Source organism: Schistocerca nitens, chromosome 2 (assembly GCF_023898315.1).
Source record: "Schistocerca nitens isolate TAMUIC-IGC-003100 chromosome 2, iqSchNite1.1, whole genome shotgun sequence".
Taxonomy (NCBI): domain Eukaryota; kingdom Metazoa; phylum Arthropoda; class Insecta; order Orthoptera; family Acrididae; genus Schistocerca; species Schistocerca nitens.
In genome coordinates this window covers 247708252-247720937 of record NC_064615.1, presented here as the reverse complement: position 1 = coordinate 247720937, position 12686 = coordinate 247708252, and the positions used below count along the sequence as shown (strand labels likewise).

The 12686-nt window shown below is 38.9% G+C and overlaps 1 protein-coding gene across 1 annotated transcript in view; it reads left to right on the top strand.

Annotated features, from left to right (window-relative positions):
• LOC126235965 (Fanconi anemia group A protein-like) overlaps positions 1 to 12686 on the top strand; it is a 236043-nt gene that overhangs the window by 10290 nt on the left and 213067 nt on the right. Inside the window, exons 3-4 of the mRNA XM_049944936.1 lie at positions 7857 to 7972; positions 11239 to 11283. Coding sequence (XP_049800893.1) covers positions 7857 to 7972; positions 11239 to 11283 — 161 coding nt within the window. The remainder of the gene's footprint in view (positions 1 to 7856; positions 7973 to 11238; positions 11284 to 12686) is intronic.

Here is a 12686-nt window from a genome sequence, read left to right as displayed (position 1 = left end):
CCTGTTGCTATCTCCAACACCTTGGACCGCCATTATGCGGAAATTTCGAGCTCTTCCCACTACCACCCTGCCTTCCTCCATCGGAAACGAGCGGAGGAGGCTCGGGTGATACCCTTCTCTTCTCAGAATCGTGAGTGTTACAATGCTGCATTTAATATGAGGGAGCTAGATCATGCTCTCAATTCTTCCCGATCCTCTGCCCCAGGGCCAGAAGCTGTCAACATTCAGATGTGGCAGCACCTTTCTCTTGCAGGCAATCACTTTCGACTTAATACATACAACCGCACCTGGCCAGAGGGTATGTTTCCCAGCCACTAGTGTGGAGCAGCTGTCATACCCACACTTAAGTCCGGTAGGGACAAACACCTTCCTGTTAGCTATCACCCCATTTCTCTCACCTTCTGTGTTTGCAAGGTGATGGAACGTGTGTTTCATTCCTGGCTGGTATGGTAGCTCAAGTCTCGCAATTTACTAACCACTGCACAGTGTGGATTTCGAGCGTGCCGTTCTGCAGTTGACCAACTCATCACTTTGTCCACCCATGTCATGAATGGTTTGCTGTGAAAATCCAACACCTGCTGGAGAACTGGTATCCTCCGTACTCTTTACACGTGGGGCTTCCGTGGGCGCCTGCACTGTTTCCTTGAGGAATTTTTGAAAGACCAAGTTTGAAAGTGTGTGTGGGTTCTGCCTTGTCGGACACCTTTATCCAGGAAAACGGTTTGCCTCAGGGTTCCGTCCTGAGTGTCGTCCTCTTTACTATCACCATTAACCCTATAATGGCCTGTCTTCCGCCAGGTACCTCCGGGTCCCTTTTCATTGATGATTTTGCCATCTATTGCAGTTCTCCATGGACCTGTCTCATTGAGGTGTGTCTTTGGTGATGTCTCGATTGTCTTTCCTCATGGAGCATCAACAATGGCTTTCATCTTTCCACTAACAAATGCATTTGTATGAATTTCTGGTGGCACAATTGGTTTCTTCCACCATATTTACATCTTGGGCCTGTTGCTCTTTCGTTTGTTGAAACTATGAAATTCCTTGGGCTCTTACTCAATAGGAAACTCTCTTGGTCCTCCCAAGTGTCTTACCTGGCAGCCCACCGGACACGATCCCTCAGTGTCCTACGTGTCCTGAATGGTACTTCCTGGAGTGCAGATGGAACCACCCTCCTCCATTTGTACCAGTCCCTTGTCTGTTCGAAACTAGACTATGGGTGCTTTGTTTATTCGTCTGCATGTACGTCCCTCTTATGCCGTCTCAACACTATCCACCATCGTAGCATCCTTTTCGCCACTGGTGCCTTTTACACCAGCCTGGTTGAGAGCCTACATGCTGAAGCTGCTGAACTACCACTGTCCTACCACTGTGACTATCCTTAGCAGGTGTGCATGCCATTTTTCTGCCATGCGTGGCCACCCATCCTATGCCTCCTTCTTTGATGACTCCTTTGTTTGCCAGTATGGCGCACGTTCCTCCTCTCTGTTACCTCCTGGAGTCCGATTTCGGCACTTGCTTTGGTGGCTTAATTTCACACTACCTGCAACTTTCCCAGTGGATGTGAACCCTTCACCTCCTTGGCTTCGTGCGGCGGCCCATGTTCACCTTGGCCTTCATTCGCTTCCTAAGGACGGTACTCCATCCTCACTCTAATGCCTTCAATTTCACGACCTTCGCATGGAACTTCGCGATAGTACCTTTATGTACACTGATGTCTCTCGGACTGACCATGGTGTTGGGTGTGCCTTCGTCAATGGAACCAATGTTTTTCGGTATCGGCATTCAGCATATTGCTCAGTATTTACAGCCAAGTTCTTCACCCAGTATCAGGCCATGGAGTACATTTGGTGACACAGGCTTTTCGTTTGTGTCTCCTGCTCAGACTCTCTCAACACCCTTCAAAGCATCTGTGCACTGTACAGCTCCCATCCCTTAGTGCAACGGGTCCAGGAAAACTGTCATTTGCTCACTCTTGATGGAGGCATGATGATGTTTATGTCAGTCTGCCAGTAAATGAGGCTGGTGACATTGCTGCCAAGGCTGTAGTTCTCGTACCTCAGTCCACTAGTTTCTATGTTCCGTCCGATCATCTCTGTGTTGCCGTCTGTCAGGAGGTGGTGTCCCTTTGGTATTGCCATTGGTCCTCCCTTGTGGGAATAAGCTCCATATTATTAAGCCTCTCCCAGCGGCTTGAACGACCTCTTCTCAGACCTCCTGCTGGGAGCAGGTCATTTTAACTAGGTTGTGTATAGGGCACTGCCTTTTTAGCCATCACCATTTGTTAAGTGGCACTCTCCTACCACTTTGTGCACATTGCACGCAAGGTTTAACTGTCTGCCATTTCCTGATGGAATGCCCATTTTTTATCCGTTTACTTTCCAGCTTGGGTTTTCCATCCGAGTTATCAGCTGTTTTATTGAAGGATGCACAGGCTGTTGACTATGTTTTACGTTTTATCCATTGTACAATATAGCGAAGGCCGTTTAATTTTTAGTTTTGGACCTACGTTTCTGTATGGTGTGTTTTATAGCCCCTTCTCCATGTCCCTGTTTTTAGCTGTCTTCTCTTATGTTGATTGGGATTGATGTGTAGTCGTCTTTTAATTCCTCTCTGTCTTCATGTTCTGTAGTTTTGACTTGGGTGTGTATGACCCACAGTTGTTTTTGTGCCCTAAAACAAAACAAAACAGACAGTTGTTAATTGTTGAGTCATCCATACTTTGTTGTCTACTATTTGATCTGTGAGAAATGATGTTTCTGTCATCCTCTTTGTCTTGACTGTACATAAAACTATCTGAAATTTCCTTGTTCTCTTCTGCTCTGTCATTAATATGTTCTTTGTTTTTCATGTTACTTAGATGCAGTTTTCTTTGTTTTTAGGAGTCTTATATTCTGCTGCTAGATGTGCAATCCTCCACATTTTTTTCTTTTGTTGTGCCACACTACGTTCCTTGGTAACAGTAGGTTTAGTTCCCTTGTTATTTAAGTCATCTGGTGTGGATGCAGCAGTGAAGCTTCGTCTTTAGCAGAGAGACTCCTGTAGGTCAATCCCTCACTGTTTCAGATCAGTGGAATTCTTTGGGTGTGCAGCTTGTTAGATGTGAGATGGTTTCGCTACTTGTTTCCTGTTTCACATTTGTCGGCTTGGCATGGGGCTGCGGTACACCACTTGGCATTGTCTCTCTTACTTCGTCAGCTATTTTGCTGCCCCGATAATAAAACTCATATACTATTTATAGTACCTCATTTCCTGATATAATTCTATCAGCATCATGTGTTTTAATCCACCTACATTCTGTTACTTTTGTTGATATATCGTAACTGTTTCCAAGATACTGTCCATTCTGTTCAACTTCTCTCACAGGCCCTTTTCCAACTCTAACAGAATTACAATGTCATCAACAAACTGCAAAATTTTTGTTTCTTCTCCCTGTACTTTAGTTTTATTTCCAGATTTCTCCTTGTTTTCCTTTACTGCTTGCACTGTGTACAGGTTGAATAACATCTGGGAGAGGCTACAACCTTGACTACTGCTTCCCTTTCGTACTATTTGACTTTTATAACTGCACTCTGGTTTGTGTACACATTGTAGATAGCTTTTGGCTTCCTGTATTTTACACCAGCTATTTTCAGAATTTTAAACAGTGTCTTCCAGTCAACATTGTCGAAAGCTTTCTGCAAATCTACAAGTGGGATGGCCATAGGTTTGCCTTTCTTCAGCCTACCAACTAAGGTAAGTCATAGGGTGAGTACGGCCTCATGTGTTTATACATTTCTCCAGAATGCCAACTTCTGTTTCTCGAGATCAGCTTCTAGCAGTTTTTCCATTCTTTTGTACGTAATTCATGTCAGTATTTTGCTGCCATGATGATTGATAAGATTCACACCTGAAAGCACCTGCCTTTTCTGGAATGGGAATTATTACATTCTTTTTGAAGTCTGAAAGTATTTCACCTGTCTTTACACATCGTGCATTCAAGTTGTGGTAGTTTTGCCATGACTGACTCTTTCAAGGATGTCTGTAATTCTAAGGCAATGTTGTCTACTCTAAGAGACTAGTTTTGACTTCCATCTCTCAGAGATGTGTCCAATTTTTCTCACAATATCATATCTCCCATCTCATCCTCATTTATTTCATCTTCTCTTTTTGTTATATTGTCACCACATCCATTTCTCTTGTGTATCCCTTCTGTAAATGCCTTCCAGCTTTCAGACTTCTCTTCTTCTTGCCATCCGAGTTCTATTCCCATTAAGGTGCTTGTCTTTTCTCCATATCTGTGTGTAATATTCCTACATGTTGCATCTATATTTCCCATACTCATGCAGCTTATGCAGCCTTGCATTTCTCTTCTAGCCATCCTGCTTTGTCAGTTTGCACTTCTACTACTTACTGATTTAAAGTCTGTGGTAGTATTTAAATAATGAAAGGAGTAAAAGTAACAACTCACGTGAGTAGTTGAGGCAGCGAGTCATTAACAGCAATGTAAAAAGGATGGGAAACGTCACTAGCTTTGATACAAGTTGCCCTTCAGAACTGATTGGATACAGATATTTACACACACCTACACAAAAATATATCTACGTGGCACGCAGTTAAATTGTGGGAGCAAAGAATTGATCACTGCAAACTCTGTTAAATATCTGTCATTACTATAAGCAAAAACTTTTCATGGTCTGATCGTGGATTGCTTAATGAAGCAATTAAACAGTTTTGGTTATGCAATAAGAGTTCTAAATAAAGTAACTTATTTAGCTTATAAGAAAAAGGCAAAAGTCCTGAGTTCAAGTCTTGGTCTGGCGCACAGTTTAAATCTCCCAGAAATTTTCATATAAGTGAACAGTCTGCTGCAGAGTGAAGATTTCATTCTGTTAAAAAAGTTCTTTATCATGCATATTTTATATCCATTGTAAGATATGATATAATGTTTTGGGCTACTGAGAAAGCAAACCTCCTCAGTATATTGAAGCTACGGAAAAAAATAATCTGAGCTGTGGTGGGAACAAATAGTCGGCAGTCATGCAAATCTTTATTGGAAAACCGTGACATAATGACAATTTCTTGTATGTTTATATATGAAATATTCCTCTTTAAGCTAAAAAAATCCATGTCTTTTAGAAGGAAATTCTTTTATACCTACTTAAAGAACAAGACATATACCAGACGATAAGTTACTTTGTCACAGGCTTAGCTGATTTGAAAATACCCTGTATTACTACATGAATTTGAAGCTTAACACTAAATTACGGTCTACGTTCAAGGACTACAAGTTAGAAACCACAAAAACAAACAATAAGTACTTAAAAAGCTTATGTTATAGCGTAGAAGATTTTATAAATGAGGAAGATGAGTAGGAGATATTAGTCTTTTTTCCTTATAATCTCCGTGTATATGTGTGTTCAATTTTAATGGAGGTATGTGTTCTTTTTTTATGTACCCATATTTATAAACTAAAGAAGCAAACATTGAAAAATATGTAAAAATGTGTTATAACAGTGTGGAAAAATTTAAGAAGAAATGTGACACCTATGTAGTTTTTATGTTGTAACATTCGTACAATACTATTTTTATATGTACCTACTAGCTGTTATGCTTCTCCTCCATATCGGTAGTTTTATTGTGATGAGTGATGGTGAGTAAGTAAACTAGTAGTTTAGGAGATGTCTTTGTAAAGAGTGCTGTAGAGACATACATATAAAAAAATGTATGCAGTGCCAGTATGCAGGTACATAATGATTTGAATTATTTTGATGTATGTCAAATCTGAAAACATGTTTTATATTTTCTAATTATATTTAAAAATGTCTCAATTCATTACATTAATGCAGAAGTAGGGTTTCTCTGGCTCACCTAGTACTGGATGTGAAACTTTGCCTCCAGAGCAACACATAACAACTACTTCTCTGTTTCATTTTAATGCGTTATTGTGCCTACATTTTTGATCTGTCCCCCTGTGATGACTAATTTATGACTAACATAGACAGTTAATAGATCATAACAAATGCAGCCCCACCAAAAGCAACCCGTGTTCCACATTTGTAAAGATATGATTCTCTGTTTGTCATACAGCCTTTAAATGACACATTGTTGTGATTCTTCAAGCACTTTGAAGCTGTAAGAGATGCGTGATGCTCAGGATTTAAAATCTGAAGGGCTTGTGATTGTTGTAATGTCTCTCTGGCTGTTAACGCCACCTGATGTTCTGCATCCAAGTTCTGGCGAATGTGAGAGTGCTTCGAGGTTTGTTGGATTTGAGTAACTTTTGCAGCTTGAGCTCTTGTAGAACTGTGCAGTAAATCAGACTTACATTTGCAATGTTTATAGTTTTAAATATGCTTTTCAGGCTTGCCGTCCGATTTTCTTGTTGTATCTGCACCAAAACTCTCCAGCTGTGTCAAGTGGTGTAAGGACTGAATATCATAAACCATGCGCACAGTGACATTGGATTTGTACTTTCACGGAATAATCTAGAGCACTAATAGTTGCTGACCATAGGGCCAGCATCATCTGCATGTCACTCATGTATACCATATTTGAAAATGTTAGTAATACTCAAAAAGACACAACTTTCTAAAGTAGCCAATGGTTTCTTTAGTATTCAAGCTATCTCCATACCAGAATTTATCAAAATCACTTCAGCAGTTTTGTCGTGAAAGCGTAACAGACAGAGCTTTCGCATTTCTAATATTAGTATGGATGTGGACATACAACTGTATTCATTGATAAGTCACCAATGTTTCAATCAAATGACTGTAAATGACGTGTAATGTGACAATACAGATTCTATTCTGTTCCACCTATCACGGCTGACTGCTTTGTGATGGCACTGCAGTTAGCCTAGGCTATTTGGTTGTACTGAGTGGAGTGGACAAGTGGTGAAAAGAGGCTTGGGGAGGGTGGGTCATGGGGCAGAGGTGGGTTGGGGCTGGCCTCAGTGCTATCTCCCACCTCGAGCCCACCTCCACCTCTGCCCCATGACCCTGACTATGCTCATTCTGCATTCACACTCTCCTCTCCACAGTCTCTCTTTTCCTCTGTTCTCTTTCATCCTCCTAATCCGCTCCTCCGCGATACTGTGCACTGCACACAGCTTCTCATTTCTGCAACCAAATGAGTTTGCTGGTGCCAACATTCCTATTCAGTGCCCCCCTGCCCACCTTTTCCTCCCACTCGTCAGCCACGCTTCCCCAACCCCCCCCCTCCCCCCTCCCTCTCCCTGCTTTCTCCTCTCATCGATTCCATCTTACACAACACAAGATGCAGTGCAAGCACAGTTTAGTTGTGTGTGTGTGTGTGTGTGTGTGTGTGTGTAAGCCAGCAATGTTCTCAGTCTTGTTTATGTGCTTGTCAGCAAATCAGTGTCTCAACACTAAATGGTGAGTTGTTATCTTTACTCTTTCCATCTTTTATCATATACTTTCATACTCACAGGAATTGTCTTAATTCAGTAATTAATTTATGGACAAAAGAGACAATATTTATTATTTTATAAATTGGTTCTTGGCTGTTACACCATTGTCAGAACAAAGATAAATATTATCTTTGTACTTGATTGTAAAAAATTTGTGGTAAGACCTTATGGGACCGTGACAACACACACACCCATGCCCGAGGGAGGACTCGAACCCACGATGGGAGGAGCCACGCGGACTGTGACAAGACGCCCTAGATCGCACGTCTACCCCGTGCAGCTTTGTACTTGACAATGGCATATGAACTGAGTAGTAGTTTTTGACACAATGAATATTGTAGAATATTATAGTAGCATCATGTAGTTTTTCATTTGTAATGTATAAAATATTCTACCAAGAACCAACAGGACAGTCTGTTAATGTAATAATTAATATACACAATTACAGAAAAAGCTTTGGAGAAGAAACGAAAAGAAGAAGAATCTGAAGAACCTTTTCAAGTCCGCTTGAAGAACTGCCTTGAAATGTGTAGAAGCTTGGAAGGTGTAATAAGTATGGCTGAGGTAAAAAACCATTAAATAAGTGTCACTGTAGTAAAAAACTGTTGGAAGAAGGAGAAAGGACACATTGGTGAAACACTGCACTTATTAAGAACAACTTAATTTAGACTTCCATCTGTGGAACTCTAATTTAAATCCTTTCTTGGTGTTCTGAAATCATTTCCATTGACTATAGGAGTTTAAATTTTTCATATATTTAATTTTTTTTAGCTGCATAACATTTCTTCCATTTGGTGTGTCTCATCTGAATTTGTCTCACTGAATCCACTGTGGGGCTGAGGTGGGGTAGCAAAAAGATGGAATTGGTTCCAATAAAGTTTTTTTTTTCTTGGGTTGATGCATGTTGACCACTGTGTAAATCAAATTTAATTTGTTTTTTCTCCATGCAATTTCAAAGTAGCTATGTTGTTTGTATTGCATTCATATGGTTAAACAGAAATACCATGCCATCATAATTTTCTTATTTTTCTTAATTATCACCATTGGAATTTCACCCAAAATTGCTTAATGTGTGGAAAGAGTCTGCTTCTTCATTTTTGGCAGGTAAAAATAGGCAGCTGAATTGAATCGTTGTGCCTTTCTTGAAGATTATCTTCGTGAAGTACATCCCATACGAGGGTGTACCATATTGGTTAATCTGCATTTAAATTTGTATAAAACAACTGAAACTGTTGGTTTATCAAAAATTCCTACACACCTGTTGTGTTGCAGACATCCACAACGAAAAGACTGTTACACATTGTAGGTTTTGGCCAAAGCTGTCTTCAGCAAAGAAAACACATACACATTTACACAAGCAAGCACAGTTCATGCACACATGGCTGCTACCACCGGCAACTCCGACCAGAATACGACTGTCACGTGAGTAGTGATATGGAGAGGGAAGGGGGAGGGATAGGGGATAGTGGACCAGAGGTGGGGGGGGGGGGGGAGGGGAAGAGAAGAGCACTGTTTGATGGGGTGTGTGGGGACTAGAGACTGCCAGGTGCAGCATTAGGAGGTGAGGTGTGAGGGAAAAAATGGGAAGTTTGAAAAGGAGAAAAGCAGGGAAAGGGGAAGAATGGGTCGATACATTGGCAGATCGCAGACTCACAGAGGGTGAGATGATGTTAAAAAGAGGAAGAAAAAAGGAAAATGTAGGTGTCTCTTAAGAAACCTTTCAACCCATTATATATAAAGCATAATCTGTGAAAAGGTTTTCTGTAATATTTGTCGAATGCTGACCAAAAGCAAATGTTAAAACAAATTGCTCACCAATTTTTTATTGTTTTAAAATTATTCCAATTGTTTCATATGCCTCTTTGTTATAGTGGTTGAGAGATAATGCCACCATTTTATACCTATAATGAAAGAGCAATCTAAGCATTTGTTAAAAGCTGGATGCCCCGTACAGAAAGAAAAATGACAGTCAGTCTTGTGGTGGTTCTGCCTGCTTTGTTTTCTACGTTTTTTTGTCCTCGGTGTCGACATAACGTGTTGCTACACTGGCTGAAAAATGGGGTTTGTAATTTGGACACTGGCTATGGTAAATGATGTAGCCGACAGATGCTCAGTTGTGTTTCACTGTCTTTTACTTTCACTTTTCACAACCACCCATATACACATTTAATATGGCCAGTGCACTATTGTTTAACTTTGCATAAGCCTAATTAATAGTTAGCAGGTGCACATCCACATACCGCTACAAGAGTTTACTGTTGAACATCTACAAGCAGTAAAAACCTAACCACGAAGTTCACAGTTCTTGAAGAACAGAAAGGTATTTATGGAGCAGACACTGTTCTTGTTTTTACACACGGCCTAATTGTTTAACACTTATTCCACATTAGAAGCAGTATTGTTGTTCTAACCAACACAGGTTTCTCGTCTGAAACTCGGTTGTGGACTGATTGTCTCATGACCAAAAATCAGGCCCTTATATATCATCACAATAAAAAGTGCTGAAACTACACATTGTTCGAAGTTACAATTAAAACTTAACTCGTCAAATTAACTGAATACATCAAAAAATTCGTTCCTTTTAACAGTTTCTTCAACTGCAGGAGTTAGGCCAAATTATTTATTTAAATTATGAAATTAACAAATATCATTACACAAACAATACTTTTGACAAAACTGTTAATTACTTTGGAATTAATTCGGGGCTGGTTTTGCTAACATGTTTTCGAATAGAGCCAAATAGATACTTTAAGATTACTAGTATTTTGTCTTCCAAATGTTTAAAATTAGTACAGAATTTATATTTTTTTTATATGTCAACAATAGAATTTAAGTTACGACACAATTACTGATTTCGCCGTATAACAAGGCATAGTCAGAATAAATTAGAAAATCAATTACATACATAAAACTAAACACAAATTTAGATCCAGTGTTATATTCTTTAAAACTGAAGGCCAGTCTTTCTCTTTTATGAAAATGAAGATTATATTCACGTATGCTAAAGGTAAATAGTTAAAAGGAACAAAACGATTTAAGGAGGCAGATGGCAAAACGAGGGGAATTAAAGTTATCCTAGCTTGCTTCATCACAGTCTCATTCTTCAGAAAGGTAACAGTCAATTTTCAGGGATGTAAAATAGTTTCTCCGTACTGATTACCCTGTAAAGGATTAAACGGTAATGTGAATATTACGCAAGTCTTCTGGATTTCTTGCAGTGAAGTAGATTTCATCATCAAAGTAGCTACGGATTGTAAGAATATTTGGAAATGAAAATTCTTAAAAACTGCTTTTATATCTGTTATCTTAAAAGTAAGTGTAACATAAGTTAATTGGCATTTTTCATTACTCAGAAGGATATATGTTCTAGCAACAATGTATAAATTTTAAAATTAAAGTCCTCATTGAATATGACCACACATATAAGGCTAATTTGTTAAAAATGACATGTATGCTATTTTGAGAGAGCTATTGGCTCCTGTCAACCTTTCTCTTGGCATATCAGTGGCCAATTTGTCCCTTTCTTTTTGATGATAATATTCTCTCTGGTGTCAACATCATTTAAGTTGGTTTTAGTGTAAAGTAATTCAGCATAAATATTGTAATTTGCAATTGTCAGCACCTTCAGATTAACACTGAAGGGACAGCAGTGTGTTGAGATCAACTTTCCATACTTATATGTTTGTTCATAATACCACTGATATGGCAAGTGTGTCTCTTTATCAGTAAACCATAAGGTAAACAGAGAACATTCCACCAAAATTTTAAACAACATGTTCTGTTTATTTTGTATATTAATGGCTGGAATTTGTTGTTTCACGTGCTTACAGGCAAAGAGGGATCTTCCAGATCACAGCATAGGCAGTGTTGCTGAGGTAAGCTGCTGTTTTGAAATTTGTGACATTCATTCTGCTGCTTGATGAGTCTAGTATTTTGTAAAATATTTTATGTGATATAACAAGAAATTATGTTCTGTACATTATGAGTGGTATAGGATACCTGTGTAACATATTAAATGGTAGAGAAAAAGAAATATTCTGTACAAATATTTTATTATATTTAATTTTGTTACTTCTTTTTTTTCCTCACTGTACGTAATAAATGTCATTAGTAATATTACAGGAAAATGTTATTGTATGTGCTAGAATGCTGGTAACTTTGGTGAGTTACAACTCTCAGTTTACAGTTTCTTTTAATGCACAGCTGGATTATGAAACAGTCACAACACTATGGTATTTTGAGGTTAAGGTTGCAGTGGAAACATGACTCAGACAACCTAATCAACTGGAATGAGGATCCCGTAGACAGTTCCTGTAACTCTCTCATTTCACATCTTCGCTCTTGCAGGAATTTTTCGTGTGAGTCTTTCATCACCTGCCACTACACCTGGTTCCTAATCATTGTTTATTATTATTATTATTATTATTATTTTTCACTCAGTGTTTTCAACTTTGGACACACAAGTTGTATATGTGACTGGAACTGTTGTTTCAACTATGTCATCTGTGATATAGACATACTATTGAACTCCCCATTGTGGCAGTGAGTCATATGGTTTTGGCATTTCATAGCGTAAATGTGCACATTTTTGCACTTGGAAGTCATTTTGCCATCTTGTCCTGATTTTTTTTTTTTTTGGGGGGGGGGGGGGGGGAGGGGGTTGCTGTTTGTGTAATATGAAGCAAAAAACAAGCTATATTTGTGACCACGTATCTACTAGTTCCTTACTGATAATATTAAGCATAAATTCTGCAGAATATTATTTATGGAAGAAATTGAGACTTGTCTTAGAAAATGAAAGCCAACATCTTTTACATGGCATTTGAATGTTATGAATGATGATAAGAAGTGCTCTACACAGGAAAACACAATACGGCCGCATCGTGAAAGTTAGGAACTTGCCAGCAAATGTTCATTGGCAGAGAATAAGACACCACCTCAATTGTATTACATTACCTTATCTTACAATACATTACATTAGTCACATTACATGGATCCCATGGACTGTTGTCTTGGGGATATGGAAGGAAGTCAAGAGTGTACATTTAATGTAACTGCAGGAAGTGAAATTACATCACATTACTGTATTATACCATTAATTCTTATTACACATTAACCTAAAATGTTAAATTTAGAAGATTTTGTGAAGGTACTTTTAAATGGAAGGAGGAGATGCCAAATATAAAGTTTTTTAAAACAGTCTTAAACTACGTTACATTATGTATGTGATGCTAAATGTGCTCTGGTAGGTTGTCATCTGACTCTTCTCTGCACTGAT